General features: G+C 38.9%; 2 protein-coding genes across 2 annotated transcripts; both read right to left on the bottom strand.

Annotated features, from left to right (window-relative positions):
- Positions 1-1589: 1589 nt before the first annotated feature.
- Positions 1590-7461, bottom strand: dmrt2b (doublesex and mab-3 related transcription factor 2b). Its single transcript, XM_088598628.1, has 3 exons — positions 6692-7461; positions 5873-5984; positions 1590-4771 (listed from the first exon to the last, which is right to left on the bottom strand). Exons 1-3 carry the CDS (start codon positions 7046-7048, stop codon positions 3975-3977), a joined length of 1266 nt encoding a protein of 421 aa, XP_088454754.1. The 5' UTR covers positions 7049-7461; the 3' UTR covers positions 1590-3974.
- Positions 7462-9681: 2220 nt separating this feature from the next.
- Positions 9682-17166, bottom strand: LOC148652062 (uncharacterized). The gene is made up of 4 exons (XM_088598629.1): positions 16218-17166; positions 15190-15443; positions 11827-12016; positions 9682-11014 (listed from the first exon to the last, which is right to left on the bottom strand). The coding sequence occupies exons 1-4, from the start codon at positions 16858-16860 to the stop codon at positions 10947-10949; spliced, it is 1155 nt and encodes a 384-aa protein (XP_088454755.1). The 5' UTR covers positions 16861-17166; the 3' UTR covers positions 9682-10946.
- Positions 17167-18447: the final 1281 nt, after the last annotated feature.

Raw genomic sequence — 18447 nt, 5'->3', positions numbered from 1 at the left:
TGTACTAATTAGACGTGCTCCTCTTGAGCCCAGCGTATGCCCAGTGTATAGCCTTTCTGTGTTCTGGTGCAGACAAACAGGCCTTCTTTTATTCACCTCAGCAGGTGATGTGTCCAGTGCTCCTGCCCAGCCCACCCTTGAGAGCAATACAAGCTGTAACCCAATATCCAGTGTTCTGGGACACACTTGCCAAGTGTGTGGAAGGGAATCCTGTGAATCCTGCATAACGGGAATTGGCAGGATGATCAAAGTGCGCTGCTGTCCCTGGTAACAAATATTGTTGATTTCCTGTCAGGCAGCGAGACGCTGGTATGTAGATTACCAAACTTGTTGAGATAGCTTCATGCTCTGAAGGGATTAAGAGGAAAATTTTTAAATGCTTGTATTGTACCTTTATGTTTAGTTTTCAAACACAGCTTGAGATTTCTGTTCTGATTTTCCACCTGAATTATGCGTGACATTTCTGGACTTGGCCTACGAGTCTAGCAACATGTTCAATGAGAAGAGTAAAGACGTGGATATAAAAAGTATTTCCCTGAAACGTGAAAAACCATATTAAAATATCAAGTTGTTCAATGAGACAAGAGAGCAAGATATATAGCTTTTTGCAGAGAAGTGTTTAAATCTGATACTTTGTCAGCTGTTTTGTCATTTATTAAATAATCGCCTTTCGGGTCCAAAGAAAATATTAATCAGTTCCTAGAATGAGGCAAATTCTCAAGACATCTCTGCAGAATGTTAACAATATGATTAATCAGAATTCTGCACAGTCCAACAGAGGAAACTATAGCAATAATGCTGAGAAACTAGCCTGAATTCATCAACCAAAAGTGTTCTATACATCCATAAAATGAAAAGTGGAGAAAAAAGATTAACTTTCCTCTGTGTGATAAGCACTAATTTATCACTGTGCTTTCCAAAGCTATTTTTGGCGAAAAAAGTTGAAGGCTGTATGTGGTCTTATTATTTGAAATAGGTGTAGATAGAATTACAAAAGCCATGATAAACCCTTTTCTTCAGTGTGTTATGGTTTTCTTTCTGAACTGTTCTGATAAAGTGCCTATCTACATTCCAAGATGTACTTCGATATTTCCAAACAAAGGATGGAGCTGTATGTTATCATTATTGTTGACGCCATAGGGTCCGGAGCAGTAAAAACTATCTTGATGCCATATCGTATGGTTTACAATGGAGAAAAGGAACAGTATTTGATACAGATCAGCAGAGAGTTCAAACAAACTTGCAGAGGCTCCATAAGGGTGCTGTTATAAAGAAAATGTTGCTACAGCAACACGTTTTTACCATTCTTTGCTGGTTCCTTCAGCTCTGCCAAGATTAGTGATTAAGATGTGTAAGAAAACAGCAGTGCCATATGTGCTACTGTATTATACATGTAATTACATTTTCTGATGGTCAGTGTGCGAAACTGAGGCAATACTATCCGAAGGTCACCCTTCTGTGAACCCAGGTATTCCAAGCATTCAAACAATTGTCACCTACGAATGCCTCATCTCCTAAATGTCTCTTCAGGGCATTTTGGAATACGAGTTATGTTATTGGATTCAGGGTACAGAAGGAAAAGACAAAGGTGAAAAGAAAAATCTAGTATTTATTTGAATTGGCTTCATATTCAAAAAAAGAAAGTGAATAGATTATTCCAATGTGGCATTCATTTCATAAGGGAATTCAATTCTCAGTGTTCCTTGAGGCTATGATTTAGAAGCACATTTTTTTTTATTTCCATTAACCTGCTCTTAATACATGTCAGTTAAATAACTTCTGGTTACATATATATATTCTCCCTGAAGAGCAATTAACTGCATCATTTTGAAACATTAAAACACAGTATGAGGAAAAGAACTAAAAGGGGACTGTTAAAGGCAGGTCATTTAATAAATTAAAAATGTAAATTCTAACATACCGACAGTATAATACTAAACATAAAATAGACCTTACTGATTTAGTTCGGAGAATGGCCGAGCACATTAATCAGTAAAATAAAGTTGTATGGAAAAAAAGGATATTAAGGGCTGATCAAGATTAATGCAAAATAATTAAATATATCTTGTAATTTTATTTTTGCTCTTTTTTCTATGTTGTATAATATAGAAGTGCTTAATAATCCAACACTGTATCTTGAAATAATGTGCTTTTAATCTGTCTGTACAACCCTGGATGTTTTTACCCAGTAATACATCATTTAAGCATATGAATATTGATGGTTAAATACACAAATTTATGCCATTTCTTATTTATAATATGAAAGACAGATGTACATTTTTAGAAAAAGCTTTGTACCATCCTGTATTTTTATGGTTTTAATAACCTTTATTTGCTGTATGAGTATGAAACTGCAAAACAATTATCCGCACCCTCCAATACAGACATCTGGTATTGTACCCATTACTTACTGTATGTTTTATTTTATTTGGCAAACTAAAAGGCTCCACAGCTGAAATGTTGTGTTTTTTTCTTCTTTTTTTCAGCATGGAATAAACCTATTACTTGTTCCTTTGCAAACTAATAGACTGACTACTAAAATAAGGAAATGTTGTAGTAAGAGTGAGCATACATCTGATAAATTGATTAATCCCATACCTGTCATATTTAACTACAGTTTTGAAAGGTTGTTGGCAGGGTTGAGTTTCAGTTACTTTCTTTCTGCAAGAGCTTCATAAAGCTCTTATTATATTGTTTATAAAGTATATCAAAAATAAAAAGCATCAGAATATCCTTATTATCTTTAATATATAAAAATACTGACATAAAAAAAAACTACTTTTAAACATATAAGATATTAGAGGTGGAATAAATTCATGAGTTAACTTTATTAATTAAGGGTTTCACACCAGTTGTGAATTGTTTTCAAGTATTTATGAGTCCAGGACTGGTTTCAAAGTTGAGATGTTCATAGCAGGCCCGTGATATACAGGGTGGGTCCATATGATTCTTGTAGATCTATAATCCCTGAGATATTCTTCAAAATATGAATCAGTAAAAGCAAAATATTCGCTTCTTCATCAAAACGAGTCATGAAGGAGCAGAAGCTCTAATGAAAATACACACTTCTCCACATTGTTGGTAAACTACTGTACCACACAAGCACATTAATACATTTTATCTTTCATTTGCCTTTAAAATTGATTGTATATGTCCCTGGCTCTTGACTGTTAGATACTGTACTGTGTGTAGTAACAAATGTTATTATGCATAAAATGTTCCGGAACACTGAGAACTTACTGCAGAGGCTATTTTCTGTAAACAGAACACAAGATGGCTTTATCAAAGAACTCCTCTTTAGGATGTAATTTCAGATAAGGGGGCTCTTCTATACACAATGGGTTGTAGGAGTCTAGAATAAGCTACCCAGCCGTGATGTTGAGGCCGTGGTTTCTTTGGAGAGACAGCTGGGTGAGATCCTTGGATCAGTTAACTATTTGGTTGAATAGCCTCTTATTTTTGACTTCTTATGTTCTGCCTCCTTGTGGATTACACTGACCAGTTTATCTGTTCACTTTGGAACTGGGAACACTTTTACGTCAAACTCTTTTCATTTTGCCTTTTTTTCCCAGACATAAAGAACTGTTAACTCAGAAAAGTTGTTCTAGTTTTCCTATGGTGTTGTTTGGACATGCTATGATGCTGTTCCTTAGGATTGCTTATCTCAGTATAACTGAAGTAAAACCTGGTGTTTTTACACCCCACATTTTACTTTGCTTTGCCCATGTTCTCCCAGAGTTTGTGCAATGCATTACCTTTGACTTTCTGTTTTATCAGGTTATTACCATTATTGCATTGTACTATGCTATAATTACTCTGTTTTTACTAATTTATGATACCATATAGGGGTTGCCCCATTCCTCTGGAACTTGGTTTTAAAATTAGACAGAAACTAATTTGCTCTTTGACGCTTAACACTGAGGAAACTGCATACAGTACATGACTGAATTGTCTTGTATGGCTTTAGATTCCTTTTAACTCCTCAGCAGTGATTCTACCGAAAAAGGCAATGTTCTTACTCCCTGGAATGGTGGCTTTTTCGTGTCGTTTTGTTCCTGGCTGACACTGCAGACACTTGTTTCTTTGAGGGGCTGAACTGTGAATCCGTAGCACCTGGAATTCTTACAGTCTTCCCGACTGCCTCCCCATGGTTCGGACTCGGCGCCCTCGAGGCTCGGAGGTGACACGCATGTGGCCCGTCGACATGGGAGCTGGAGCTGGAAGGTGACATCGGTGCTGTTCTGACGCACTGGAGCGGCGCGCTCCGATGGACACGGGTTTTCCAAAGCGCACCTCGGGGGGGGTGAAGGCTGTAGAGTCCCGCAGTAGGTCAGGCTTTCCCTGCAGCTTTCCAAACGTCCCAAATCCTTTATTCCGGGCACATCCACAGGCTCCATCTGCAGCCCGTTCTCCTGGAGTGGTGGATGTTCGTTATGGCACTGCGCTGACCCGGACAACACCAGCTCTTGGGCTAAGCAGCACTGCAACCCACACTCCAGTAGTATGGGACTGGTTTTCAGAAAAGGCAAGTAAGCATCTTGTATTGGCCCTTGAAATGTGCAGCACCTGGTTACAGGACCTGGCAACAGAGGTCCAAGCATTTTCAGTCCAGACAGGTCTTCCAGTTCTTTTTGCCTGACTTCTCTTTCTAACATGATGCCCTCCAGCTCCTTATCTGCAAAAGCCCGTCTCTTCCTCATCCTTTCGCTCAGGGCGGGGTAGGGCGTCGTCTTTGCCCACACAGAGTCTTCTAAAACAGCAGGCTTGTATCCTGAGGGGAACGAGCAGGTTCATGTTTTATTCCAACCTTCATCTGGAGGCCTAGAGTTAGCTCTGAGTAGGTTTGCCCTTGGAAAACCCGAGTAACAATATTTGAAAAACAAAGATATTTTAATATTATATCATTAAAAATAAAGCTGTAAATACATAAACATGGGACTAACAGCAAGGAAAATCTAATGTCCAACACATTTCAAAAGAACACTTTAGACCTTTATACATACAAACACAGGTACTATGTTGTATATACTGTATATAGGTCAATATAAGTTAAATGTCATAAGCCTGATTTAGCATGAGGATAATGAATATGCTGTCAGAATTATCACTTGTACTAAACAGAAAAAAAGGTTTAAGTACAAAATAATGTACAATCTTCCATCTACAAACAGCACAATGTGGTTGATAATCCCAATCACTTTTATTGAATCTGTCCTAACATTCACCAAGGTAGCCTGGGTTGGTAACCTTAAATCACACAATAAGAACAGACTGAGCAAGACAGCCAGCAAAATTATTGGTGGACGACACCTACAGCTAACAGACATGTAAACATTAATAGTTCGCAAAACCAATATAATCATTGACTGTCATGACCACCACTTGCACAGTGAATTCAAGCTCCTTCCATCTGGCTGTTGATTTACAGTAAATTACCCAGATTCAAGTGCAACAGAACTAAGTCATCATTTATTCCCACAGCTATTAACCTGCTTAACTTCTACAATTGATTATGTATTTTACTTTATATATTTTTTCTCATCATACATGTTTCTTATTTGTTGAAGGGTTCATGTTGTGTTAAATGTATTGTGTATTGTGTTTTGGCTTTTACCTGCCTGTACAGCAAATTTCCCATCTGGTACAATAAAAAGAATTAAGTTCCCCACATCATAGATAGCTTCATAAACTTCTTAATACAGCTGACCAGGTACTCTGTTTGGAATATCTATTATCTTAATTTTGTTTACAATTAGCAGTTGACAGCTTTTAAATTAAGAACTCTTAAATGTATTGTACTCATTTTAAAACACAAAAACATAACTGTCCTATCCTAAATGTCACATTTTAAACACATTTTACAAAGCTATACCTTCCAGAATACTTTTTGCTAGAAGACTAGGCTCCCTCGTGTAGCGGTGGTAGGGAGGTCTTCTGATTTTGACTCCTGCTGAGACTGCGATTCCATTGGCATCTTTCTTAACCTGAAAAAAACATCCGAGATAAAATTGGATTCTTACCTTAATTTAATTCAAATACAAAACAGCCAGGGATTACCGTTTTTCAGTGTTTTCTGTCACTGAGATGATATTCCAGTAACGGTTTAAAACAAAAACATAATGATTTCGCTCGACAATAATTACACCCTTTTGGACATACTGTACAGTGTACTCACACTGCACGCAATCGAAGCAACAAAACCTTGGAAATTGAGAGCGCACAGCACGACATGGATTGAAATCGAACTGCTAACCAACTCAAGATACATTGCAGTATCGGCGGACAGCAGTTGTTGTCTGCCTCCGATATATAAATCACCATCAGAATCATGCAGTTTGCACGCATATACGTATGTGCAGAAGCACGAGGCTGTAAACTGTATACATTTATCCAGTCTTAATGCATTATTTATATACTTGTATACTGTAAATATATTAAATATTATGACTATATATAAAAATATTTCGGAATTTTAAAGGAAATTATTTTTACCACATCAAATATTTATTTAGTTTAAGCATGTAACATTACTGCTGATCACTTCAACAAGTTTACGGTAAAATGAAAATTAATCTTTTGCACTGCTATTTCAACGTGTATTTTAACTCGTTTGAATACGTAGCGTCAGTGGCACGGTTTCACCCGAGAGAAAATGAACCTAATTTTAGTATTAAATAAAGAGCGCACCCACCTCCGTGGCTTGCTGTCTCCTTAGGGCCACCTGCGCTGCCATCACCCGCTGTCGCTCCACGACGAGCAGGCAGTTGGTACACCTGCAGTCCCGCCAGCGACAGAACCGCTTGTGGCCTTTGAGGCAGGACACCACGCCATGGTTCCTGCAACGCGCACACTTGGGGCTGCGCGTCTGGCCGCGCTGCTGCAGCTCGGACACCGGCCTCGCCCCTCGCTCCTGGCCGACGCCGAGTTCCTCCGAGCCTCCCGGGGACAGACACCCATCCACACTTTCTACATCGATGTCTTCATCGCACTCCGGTGTGAGCAAATCGAGCCTGTTCGATTCCTGCTGTGTTTTCAACCCTTTGGACATCTATAATCGGTACCTTTCCGCTACACAGAAATGTATCACATGTAGTTCAGGGAAAGATTTGTTTTAAAAAAAGAAGACGTACTTCGGTACCAGATTCACCTGTTGAACTTTTTTTTTACTTTTTACTCATTTTCGTTGTATTTTGTATCAACTTTGCACCCTATTCATTTTATTCCAAAATTATGTTAAAGCCGTTAAAAACAACGCGCTGTAGTCCTACTCGATCTGTGTCCAAGATGTTCACCAGCTCACACTACAACGCTGCTCCTTTGACATCCCATGGTAATTAAACCAACCCGAGAAATGTACACGCAGGTTTACCTGTGCTAACCGCCTCCTCATTTTACCTTATTTCTGTCTTTGCTTTTAATGAGTGTACTGTCTACACCCCAAATAATGTTGGACGTCACTTGTCTTGACATGAAATTTAACCCTTTCTTTCCACGACCCCAAGGACACTCAATAGCCGACATTCACTGTTAAAGACATGAACATCTAGTGCTTTTTTAAGCATGCTGTTCAAACAAATATAAAAACAAACATTAACTTTAGCGTTCCAGATTTTGCTAGACCTACATATACAGTAAAGTAGTTGAATGGGACGAAGGTAAGTACAGCGGATTCAAGGAATTAATTGCATGGTAAACACTAATCTCACCCGAGAGTGCATCATTACGGACTAAAATTAAAACAGGCAAATTGTTTCAAAGTTGTTTTTTTATTTGATCAGCTCAGCTTTGGATTGCAAGGCAGGTATTACGTCTTAATAAACGTGAATACGAATTGAAAGAACAGCACGATTTAACCAAGGAAGTGGTCATAACACAGAGACAAATGCTCCTCTTTCATTTCACCTATAATAACGTTCTTGGTGGCGCACTGCTGAAAAGAGCCTCTCTTACATGTACAGTAACATTTGTGCTGTTCTGTTGTACAATGTTAAAATACTATTTGACGACAGAAACGCTCATAAAAAATAAGTGTATTCTACCTTCCCTTTTCTTGATTGCAATACGTGCTGAAGCTAACGGAAAATATAGAGGACAGAAAATATTTCTGAGTTGTAAATAGGATGATTCTCTAGCTCAAGGAAGGCACATGGGTTAAGCAAGACAGCCTGGTCAGAGAGACGGCAGAATGCTAAGGAAAACCAGGTTGCTTATCGAAATGGAGGGCAATAGGGGGCGCACTTTCCCCGGTGCAGAATTTCCAAACCAATGCCTTACTCTGGTGACAGGGGACACTGCAAAGGGAATACCTGACTTCAGAAGAGACAGTAACTGCTTGAGGCCCTGACTGCTTGGCCTTTAAAATCCCATCATAATATTCAAACAAGTAGGGCTGTTAATCATAATGTTCTAGCTAAATTCCATTGTGGGTCATGGATAATGCAGACGGCGCTGACAGGGAAGGCTGCCGTCCTGCGAGCTCCCATTCGTCCTTGTCTATTTCTTTATTAAGACATTTCATTGCCAGCAACTACTGCTGCACGCTGTATTGTTGTGTATTTGATAAACTTTGATTTGATTTGAGATACAACCAGGATAAGGTACTTTTGGGAATACTGTAATATTTACCTGATAGGTTCAATCTCTTTGTTTACAGAAACACAGCTGTTTATGATGTGGTGTTATAAGTAGACTTACAGTATCTGCAAGCCCTGACCAAACACGACAGGCTGTCATGGTTCGAACCACTGGGCCAATCGCAGCTGGGGAAATGTGATGAGGCTGTCAATTCTCTTCCGCACAGCAGGATTCTCCAGGAGGGATGTTTCCTGGTCTAAGCCAATAGGTTGCCTTAGTTCTCACTGCCAGAGGAGTAATGCTATACATATACAGATAGATACTACTACTAGATTAGGAGAGACATTTCATTTGCCTTATTACCAATACTGCCACCTTGTGTTCCATGTGTAAGCTTCAGCCAAACCAGATCCTAGACTATTGTTGTTCTCAGACAACACAACATAATATTCCAGAAAAGACAGAACTGCAGTTTTATTGTCACAATATTTATTTGCAGAAATGCAAAGTGAACCAGAACAAAATATATAAAAAAAGTCTTTTAACCTGTTTTTGATAACAACAAGAAGAACATTGAACGGGTAAGAGAAATAACGTTTAAATGAACTAATTCCAGAAACAAAAAGTAATAAAGACCTGGGCTATTACAGCAGTTCAAGAGCTTCGTTTATGTCTAAAACAATTTAAAGATTCTCTTAAAAGCATCTATAAGCAAATTATTCATCTATATCCAAGGTTTATAATGAATGTAATCTGTAAATGTGTATGAACTAGTTAAGCAGTTCTTGTGATTCCTCACTGATGTACATTTACTTTGTTTTATCCAGAAAAAGAATCAAATTCCTGTGAAAAGACAGGTTCTTAAGCTAAAAACCACAGTATAACTTCAAAGAAGAGAACCTTTTTTGAACAGTTTAAATGTTATATGAATTCTGCTAAAATATGCATGTGTTTTGAGTAACAATTTGCAAAATATATGTCAATCTTCAGTACATTTAAAAATCTTGATTGCATGATGTATCCACTTTGCAAATATTCTTAATTTTCTATGAATTTCTGTCTTGAAAGAAGGCTGTTCTTGAATGGAAATCCTTTATTCTTCGCAGAAACTATATTAAACCAAAATAAACTAATAACATGAATGTTGTACCAGTAATTACATTTTTTGCATCTGTTTTACAAATAAAGAAAATGATAACTTGTTAACCCCATTTAACAAACATTTTTTCTACAGTTTGTATTTCCACATGGACAAAATCTTACCATTTTAAGTGTTTTGCTCATTTTCCCTTGAGCAAATGAAAATAAAAAAAATAATCCACGATTTCTGTCTGACAGTATCTGTTTTACAAATTTTAATGAGTGAATTGGAGCACAAAAAATAGCGAATTATGACTAAATACATTAGTTATTAATTTTACAACAGCTAATACTGTTCATCCCATTGTAAACCCTGAAAATACTTAGTGTAAAACAAATGTTATTTCTCTTTTTACAATGCTGTATTTTCACAATGGATTGATTAAAACCTTAGCAAAACAAGAATAAGTATGTCATGAGCTTATTGATGCATAAGATAATACATGCAGTATATAAACAGAATATATTCCTCCAAATATCTGAGACTCTATAATCCTAGCTTTAATACTCATTTGTGAATTGGAAACTATAAATGGGCAAGCATTAAATGGCTTTTCCAACAATTTTTTGAACTTGCTTAGATGTAACAATATAGTCTATAACTATTTGAGAAGTGTTGGCAGTTTAGGAAACCATACTGCTTTAGAAAAATAAATCTGATAGTTTACTTCAATCAAAACAGACAACACTGCATTGGATGAGGGATTAATTCATAATAAATTCTCAGCTACTATTATTTAAATAAATATTTAAAAGCAATTTAAAATATGTATTAATAAATTATTTTTAGCTGCGTAGTATACTTTTCAAATATAAACACATACTTTGCAAACTGAACCAATCTTACTTCAAATCAGAAAAACATTTATTTGGCATTGCCTTTAGACAACAGAAAAAATAAATACGTAGAGCACTAGATTTTCTTTGGTCATGCCGAGTAATTCTTTTCAAGTTGTAAGGCATTCACACTGATCCTCCCAGTGTGACTGAAGTCTTATGAAAACCATTTTTAAACAAGCTTTAAAAGCATCTACACCCCAATTGTATTTGATCAAAAAACTCAGATTTTTCTCATTGCCACTCTGCAGTGCCTCTTGAATTGTTTTAATTTTTTTATCCGATGTTCTCTGCTTTCAAAAGCGTCATTAGAAATAGCTTTTTCAAACAGATTTAATTACAATTCCAAAACAGGAAAACATAGATGCAAGCACCATTCTTATCTCTGCCTGTCTTTAGACAGCAATCTCATTTTCTTCAGAAGAATCCTCAATGTCTGCAGAAATTGGGCTTCCATTTGGGACTGCAATACATAGTGAAAAACAGTGGAGGATACGTTTTAGGAGACTGTGGTTTATACACATGATCCTTTGAAAATCTGTAATAATTAAAATTAAATGTATACAACTTTAAAATTAGAGTACTATAAATATACTTTAATATATGTTATATACATATATATGATTGAATCACTATAATTAGGAATGAATGAAAAGAATTCAGCAGTAACAGATACTTTAAAGGTAATCTTGGGTGCCCTCTTCTGTTGATTTTGTGTTATTTCACCACAGGTTTCTTCTTGCAGAATATCTCTGGGGGTCTTTCTTCCAGTTCTAACTAAACCAGTTAGTTTTGCTCTAACTCTAAGTCAAGACTTTCAAGTTATTGATTCATCAAGCATTTTGTTCAATTACGGAAACTCTGGTGCTTGAGGGCTAAAGAATATCCAGATGTTTGTTTCAAATTACTTCTACCTTCCCAGACTGTGCCAAAGCGCACTGGTGTGCCGTAGAAAGGCCTCAGCTGTGGCACAGAATCAGAAGAGATTGTGCTTAAAAGGTGTGGAGGAGCAGCAACAGCACGTAGTTTTCAGCACTGAAACAACTGTCAAACAGGTGCAGTATATTCTATAAAACAAGACTGGATTTCCCATTGAAAGACAAAAGAGGGAAGTCAAATATTTCTCATGAAAGCCCATTAGCACTAATTTTTGTAATCATTTGCTGTCCTGTGAAAAGTCATGGGACGTTGAAATAATCACTGTGAGACAACCCACCTACCTACTTGATCACAGTTCAGTTGTTCCAAGGGTTGGTTAATCGATTTAATGTTTACCTGTGAAATCTGTGGGATCGGGGCTGTCCAGGAGTGGAAGTAAAGACCGCTGTCTGGCTGACATGCCTGCAGCCTGTTTCCTCATCCTGGGACAGGGCGTGTCCGGGGGAGAGGGGTGTCTGAACTGCAGTCCATCCTGGAAGCTCGTGGGTACAGCAGACTGAGGTGGCAGGAAGGGAAACCTGTTTTCCTGCCGCAGCAACAAGAATTAAACCTCATTAGGTGGGACCTCTAGAGAACAATGTATGATATTCTCCCAAAAACAGGCTCTCCAGAGTTGCTCTAAAGATGTCCGTCCACATGCCTTTATGGATATGCAGCATGTGCTAACCTAATGCATATAAAAATGTTACGCGTTAAGATTTTACAGCATTGTAGCCTGATCTCGTCAGATCGCAGAGGCTAAGCAAGACTGGGCTTGGTCTGTACCCAGTACACAGTCTCAGTCCCAGACTGGGAGGCCTCCAGGGCAAATTGGGTTACTGCAGCAAGTGGAGTGGGTGGACCAGTAGGTGGCGCCCTTCCCCAATGTCTCAGTTTGGAGACTGGGGACACTGTGCTGTAGGAATTCTGTTTTTTGGGTTAGGCATGAAAGCTATCTTGGCTAATAAAGACCCCATGGAACTGTTTGTAAGAGAAGAGGGGTTGTCTCTGCTACCCTAGTTAAATGACAAGTTGTGCGTGAATATACATTTAATCCAGCTTCACTGTAACGACATTTGGTGCACACAATTTGATCTTACACTGATATTAATACAGTCAAACACACAACCACAGTCACCTAAGCAAAGAATTAAACTTGAAATGTTCTTTTGTAATTAATTCTTACCTCAGACTAGGAACCCAACATATTATTCCATTTTAGTTACAAAATGCTTTATTTTTTTCAAATTTAACCCATTTTCTGTCTCTCACTTTTAGTGCAGTTTTATTAATATAATTTATATTGTCACTGTTCAAGTTCTTACTTCTTATCTAATTAAAAAAATGAAGGGTGGGATACATCTCTATCACCTGTCAGAGGAATGATGTGTGTTCTGTGGGCAAACTTTTGGCAGCTTTTTCATAGAAGAGTAGTCCTACTTTCACATGTCAGCCCTGGTGGTTTTCACATACTAAACATATCAGGCCTAAACCTACAAGATCCATCTCTTATGGTTTTTTGTTCCAACCGAACTCTTGATTTAATTTACTTAGCTTAATGAATACAATTAAGGTAGCTGCGCATTTAAACTTTTTTTGAAAGAGTTCTTCAATAGTATTGTGAGGTTAGAAATGACCAATAACCCTGCGGGTACTCCTTCTGGACTCCTCTTGTTCAGATTTATTGTTTCAACGACTAGGTGGAAATTGAGCAGAAGCGCCCCTGCAGAACCAAGAATATTATCAGAATGTCTGACACAATGACATTCCATTAATTAGTCATTAGCTGTTGTTAAGAAAACTATAGGGGAGCTACAGTTCATGAATCATGTCAAGGACAGACAATGTTTACTATGTGATACATCTGGTGATACAGACAGCAAATTATTCTTAAAGGACCAGCAAGGAGTGAGCACTGAGCAAAAGATCTAATTAAGAGAATGGTTCAATTAAAGGCCCTAGAAGCTTAATTAAGCATCATAACACTAGAAGACAAAGGAGAATTGAGGCTCAAGAGGCTGCATGTGTTGCTGGTGCTGTACTCAGGGCTGTCTCAAGGGGTAGGCGGGGCCCAGGGCAGAATGGGTGTCGCGGGGCCCAGCGTGGGGGAGTTCTTGTGTGTAGTGGTGGTGGGGGGCAGCGTTCAGGTGATGAAATGGCTACCTAACTGGCCTGCGCAAACAGACATACAGAACCGAACAGAACTCCTCATCACCGTTGTTGCTAATGCTAGCGGTATAAGACAAGATCACTTTATTAGCCATATACAATTTCTTGTATTAGGAATTTGTCTTCTCACATACCCCAACTTGCTCTCCACGAGACTTAGACACACAGACAGAGAAAGAAGCTTGGTGTCAGAACTTAGGGTCAGCCATTTATATGGCCATTTTGGATGCATCTTCAGGTTTCTCAATGCCAGCACCCTTGTCGTCGTCGAGATCACCACCCGTGTCCATTTTTTCTTCGCTCCTGGTTTTTACAACGAACCTTTCGAAAAGACCCTTTAAATGCCACATTTGCATCCTCCCTCTTCTGCTTCCTTTAACTTTTCCCGCACCCACTGAAGTTTTCATTTTCTCCATTTTCCACCAGCTAACTTTTTTTCCAAGCTAGTTTAGTTCGGCCACAATCACTTTTAGCTGGCAGCTGATGGCCTATGACGTAGTTATCGCAGGACACGCCTCCAGTTCTGGATAAAGCAACTACCCTCACGCTAGCTTTAGATTTCATCTTGTGTTAAAATAAGAGTTTTGTGTGTCGCTTTATTAAAGTTACGGGAGTCGGTCCTGACTCCCTTGAAGTGTGTAGTTTAGGACCCTGTGCAGACGGTATAATCTGGAAGTGACTGGAGAAGGGCTACGGGGAAAACAAAGTGAGGAATGGAAGGGATGGCGAACGGGGGCGGGGGGGTTGGGGTACCGACAGTGATCCAGGTGCAAGGGGGAGCGCAGGCAAAAAAGTCCAAAAGGGAAATCAGGGCGCAGTCCAAAATCCAAAACCAGGTGATCCATCCAAGACAAGACATGAAAAGAAACATGAACAGGATCAGGGACAAGGAAGTTAAAAAACAGAGTGACGAGGCCAGGGGCTCCGAGCCCCGGACTCAGCTTGGTCAGGACGCAGTTCGTAAGCCTATGCCTTCAAGCTGCGGACGTAGGGCGACTTGATGCTAGGTGGACCTCCGGGCGTCCGTCTTCCAATGCAGAGCCCCGGGTTTAAATAACAAACGATACAAGGGGCAGGCAAACGTGATAATGAAACTAAACGACAAAAAAGGGTTGGTGCGCCCTCTAGAGGAGGGATGACGATCATGACAATTAAAATATTTAAACATGTATTTATACTTTTATGCGTGTGTGAAGCGGGATTGGGGTTGGGGAGGGGGAGTTGGCTGGTGGGGGGCCCCCCAAAGCATGGGGTACTGGGCAGCCGCCCCCTTCGCCCCCACTTTGAGACGGCCCTGACTGCACTGGTATGACCAGATACGGTAACTGGCGCTGCATGTATCCATACTGAAAACACAGTAAACTCTACAAAATATTAACCTCAAACAGCTAAACACATTACGGTATTAATTTAAGTCATTGCCTACTGCGTTAGAGTCAGGGATTCTGGAACTGGAGAAAATGATATGTCGTTTTCTCATGACGGTTCTGCTCCGAGAAAACAGAAACTGTTCTGTTCACTGTTCTGCTCAGAGAAACGCAGTCTCCTTACCTGTGGGGACTCTGGTAAATGTACCGAGCTGTTAGGCTGGAAGTGGGAGAAGCCAAGCTGAACAGAATGGAGAGAGTGGCTCTCCATCGGTCCCGGGGCTGGTGGCATGCTGAGTAAGAAGGCCTGGCAGGAGTAGCCGTTGGGATACTGGGTGTACAGTTTTACAGGGATGGGCACATTCATGAACTGCCCTGTACCCATTTCGCCCTGGGTGACCTCTGCCAGTGCAAAATCCTTCGGCACATGAGATGGGTCTGAAAAACAGCAGTCAAGGTATCAATGAGAAGCACATCTGTCAAAGCACAGCCTGCATTTTCTGTCAAAAGCGTTGAAGACGAAAACAACATCTGATCAGACAGCGAATGTAATGTCAGTTGTCTGTTTTAAGTTTTGTGAAGTTGTTGTCAATGGAAGGTGATTACTCAGAAAATGTTTTTAATAGGAAGTGTTTCGCGCATTTCCCCAGATAACCACACTTCGAGGCGATGCGTTTAACGATATCATTTACAATCTGTAACCGAATAAATTTTCTTCAGGGTGCGATGGCTACCTACTTTACCTATAGAGTGGATTGTGCTCTCTGGGGCAGAATTCCTGGCATAAACAGGCTTCTGCAGAGTTCTATCAACATTATTAGACGTCCGAGCTATCTACATGTACCAGGTGTTTCCATGAAGCGCAATAAAACGGTATTCAAATCTGCCAATAATAACACAACTTAATACTTAATACTTTTTAAAATTGCACAATTATACAAGAAAGCACGGCACACGCTTGTTTTAACTCATTTTATAGACAGTGTTTTGCATTTTTGATAAAGCGATTCAAAGTAGAAATAATAAATGAATTCACACATTTTCAACCCGTGTTTCAAAATGGATAACTCAAAGGCGATTAATTTGCCTTTGGGAAACTAATTTCCCATTAGCAGGAAATTAGTTTTGTTTTTAGGATTTTGCTGCTATGATGTATATAAGCAATAAAGGGATACAGTGTCTAAATGCGATCGATAATGCATTAGGACTTACTTCTGCCTATAACGAAGGCGTTGTCTTTCGCGTCTCTGCCCACAGCTCCCCACTGAGCGAAGGGGGGACGGTCTCCCGCCGCTTCCAAGTCTGAATTCTGCGAAGGGCCTCCAAGAGAACTGGATGCCGCCATTCTGGGAACATTCAAATGATCACTTTTAGTCTCGAAAGGCACCGCTAGCTCGGTGCAATAACTCTCGCAACCCTGTCTCCTAGCCGATTTTTTAATTACACTTTCTGTCCTGGCAGATAGCTGCTGCACCTTGGGGACAGGGGGTTCCCTTTGTAGGTAACTCTCGGGTCGCGACCCAGCGCCTTCTCGACCGCTTTTGAACACCCCTGTCCAGCAATCGGAGAATTTTGTAGTGGTAAGAGGTTCCTTCTCGGAAGTTAGGTTAGCATTCCCTAAGGCTTCTTCGTTTTGTAATTTTTTCAAACGTCTCTGCGATGCCATAATCTTCGTCCTTTCTGTAATAAGCGAGCATTTCCAACAAGAGCAGTGATAAAACGGACACTTGCCCGTGTGTCCTTTTAGCTGCACGATGAAGCCGTGATTTCTGCAACGAGCACATTTCGGAGTCCGCATGGCTTTGCATTCTGCAGATCTGTCCTCTTGATTGTCCGGCTTCGAAACTGTGGACATGATTGTATTTTGAGGGGTACAATTTTCACGAGGTCTTCCCCCAGGTGCATATAGGTCTTTCGTATTGTTTCGTATCTCTAAGCTCGACAGCACGGAACGGAGAACTAGAACGGCTAAATCTCTCTGGAAAACTTCAACATAAAGTATGACGCGAAATTTCTAGTTACACTGAAGACTGGTGCCAACGTGGGAAAAATGCGTGGGAAAAGTGGAGTATAGCGCGAAACAGATACTATGTGGTATTTTTTTTATAACCTTGTCCATTTAGGTTCCTTAATACCTTGGTCAAGCTCGCGCCATTTTTGTATGTGTGCATAAAACGCACGTGTTATCTATTTAAAATATAAAAATAAGAAAACTTGGAAAGGCGCTGTATACAAAATATGCAAAATACTCAATGGTACAATACTGTAGCGGTTTTACTTCTTGCAATCCTAAAATATTTGATAAAATCAACATATGTTATAGCGTAAAATAATGATATATTGTCAATACAATGTAATGCACACCTACAGCATACGAACAAATACAATTTTATTCGAGGTTTTGCAAAAAAAAATCAAGGGCATGTTTAAAAACGTTTTTAGATTTAATTTACAGTGTTATATATTTAGAAGTATAGAAGCGGACAATCACAAGTCGGAACGACCATACAAAACAAGTTTTAACAAGAAGCAAAAGTATTATCAAAGCAAAATTATTAAACACGCACTGTGTATCGCTTGATCATTTCAACTAAGAAGGTGCTATATGTATTACAATTAAAACAAGTTTACATAGAGAAACGTTTTATTTATTTATGTCATTCCTAAATTGACATAATAAATTAATTACAAGTTATTACAATTATATCCCTGCCCGTGTTATCGAACCACCAAAATTAACTTCTTCTCATTGTAAAGTTCTCATTGCAGTGGCTTTTACTTACATAAATTCTAAAGGAAATAATTAAAATTGTGTTGTAGAAGCCCGAATGTAGTCATTCTTATTTTTTCCATTAAAAATAGTCAAAACAATAGTAGTAGTAAGGCAACGCTTTGCTGTTCTTCCATGAAACAAGAATGATTTCTGAAATTCTTTAAAGGTAGTGTTGCTCTTAAAGCCTTTTAAAAGACACCCAAACATGCAACCAGACAAGCGAGATACAGTATTGAGGAAACGTTGAGCAAACCAATGTTTTAGGCTTTAAACTATTGTTTTATTCCTGAGTCTATTTTTAAACAATTACTTTGACCCTGCGGTGCTGCTCTTGGTCTATGAGACCCGAAGAGCAATAATAAAACAGTAGATTTTTTTCAGGCCTTCGCTTCTTCCATTTTGTGAATGCTTTTGTCCCACTCTTTTTTTAATAATTGTGCTTCACACATACACATACAGTACATACAGCCCAAAAACTATGTACTGGATATTCTTTTCTGGACTAAAACCCATTGAGTGTTGAGTGTTGACACTTCGACAACATGTGATATGACAGAAAATAATTTACTATCACATTAAGGTCATATTTAGACAGTATAAATGTATTAATAAATTAATTAAAAACAACTTTATGAAGAATACAATTTAACTCTTAAGAGCTTCTAAATA

Source organism: Lepisosteus platostomus, chromosome 11 (genome assembly GCF_059453375.1).
Source record: "Lepisosteus platostomus isolate fLepPlt1 chromosome 11, fLepPlt1.hap1, whole genome shotgun sequence".
NCBI lineage: Eukaryota > Metazoa > Chordata > Actinopteri > Semionotiformes > Lepisosteidae > Lepisosteus > Lepisosteus platostomus.
Note: the sequence above shows the minus strand (reverse complement) of the source record. Positions and strands in the feature narration are given on the sequence as shown.

What these genes read in the sequence shown, in the direction of transcription:
- dmrt2b (XM_088598628.1), bottom strand. Translation starts at nt 7,048, where the DNA reads ATGTCCAAAGGGTTGAAAACACAGCAGGAATCGAACAGGCTCGATTTG. An exon ending in GGAGACAGCAAGCCACGGAG is followed by an intron (nt 5,985 to 6,691) that starts GTGGGTGCGCTC and finishes TGTTTTTTTCAG; the next exon opens with GTTAAGAAAGATGCCAATGG. An exon ending in AGCAAAAAGTATTCTGGAAG is followed by an intron (nt 4,772 to 5,872) that starts GTATAGCTTTGT and finishes CGTTCCCCTCAG; the next exon opens with GATACAAGCCTGCTGTTTTA.
- LOC148652062 (XM_088598629.1), bottom strand. Translation starts at nt 16,860, where the DNA reads ATGTCCACAGTTTCGAAGCCGGACAATCAAGAGGACAGATCTGCAGAA. An exon ending in ATTTACCAGAGTCCCCACAG is followed by an intron (nt 12,017 to 15,189) that starts GTAAGGAGACTG and finishes TTGCTGCGGCAG; the next exon opens with GAAAACAGGTTTCCCTTCCT. An exon ending in CGATCCCACAGATTTCACAG is followed by an intron (nt 11,015 to 11,826) that starts GTAAACATTAAA and finishes TATGTATTGCAG; the next exon opens with TCCCAAATGGAAGCCCAATT.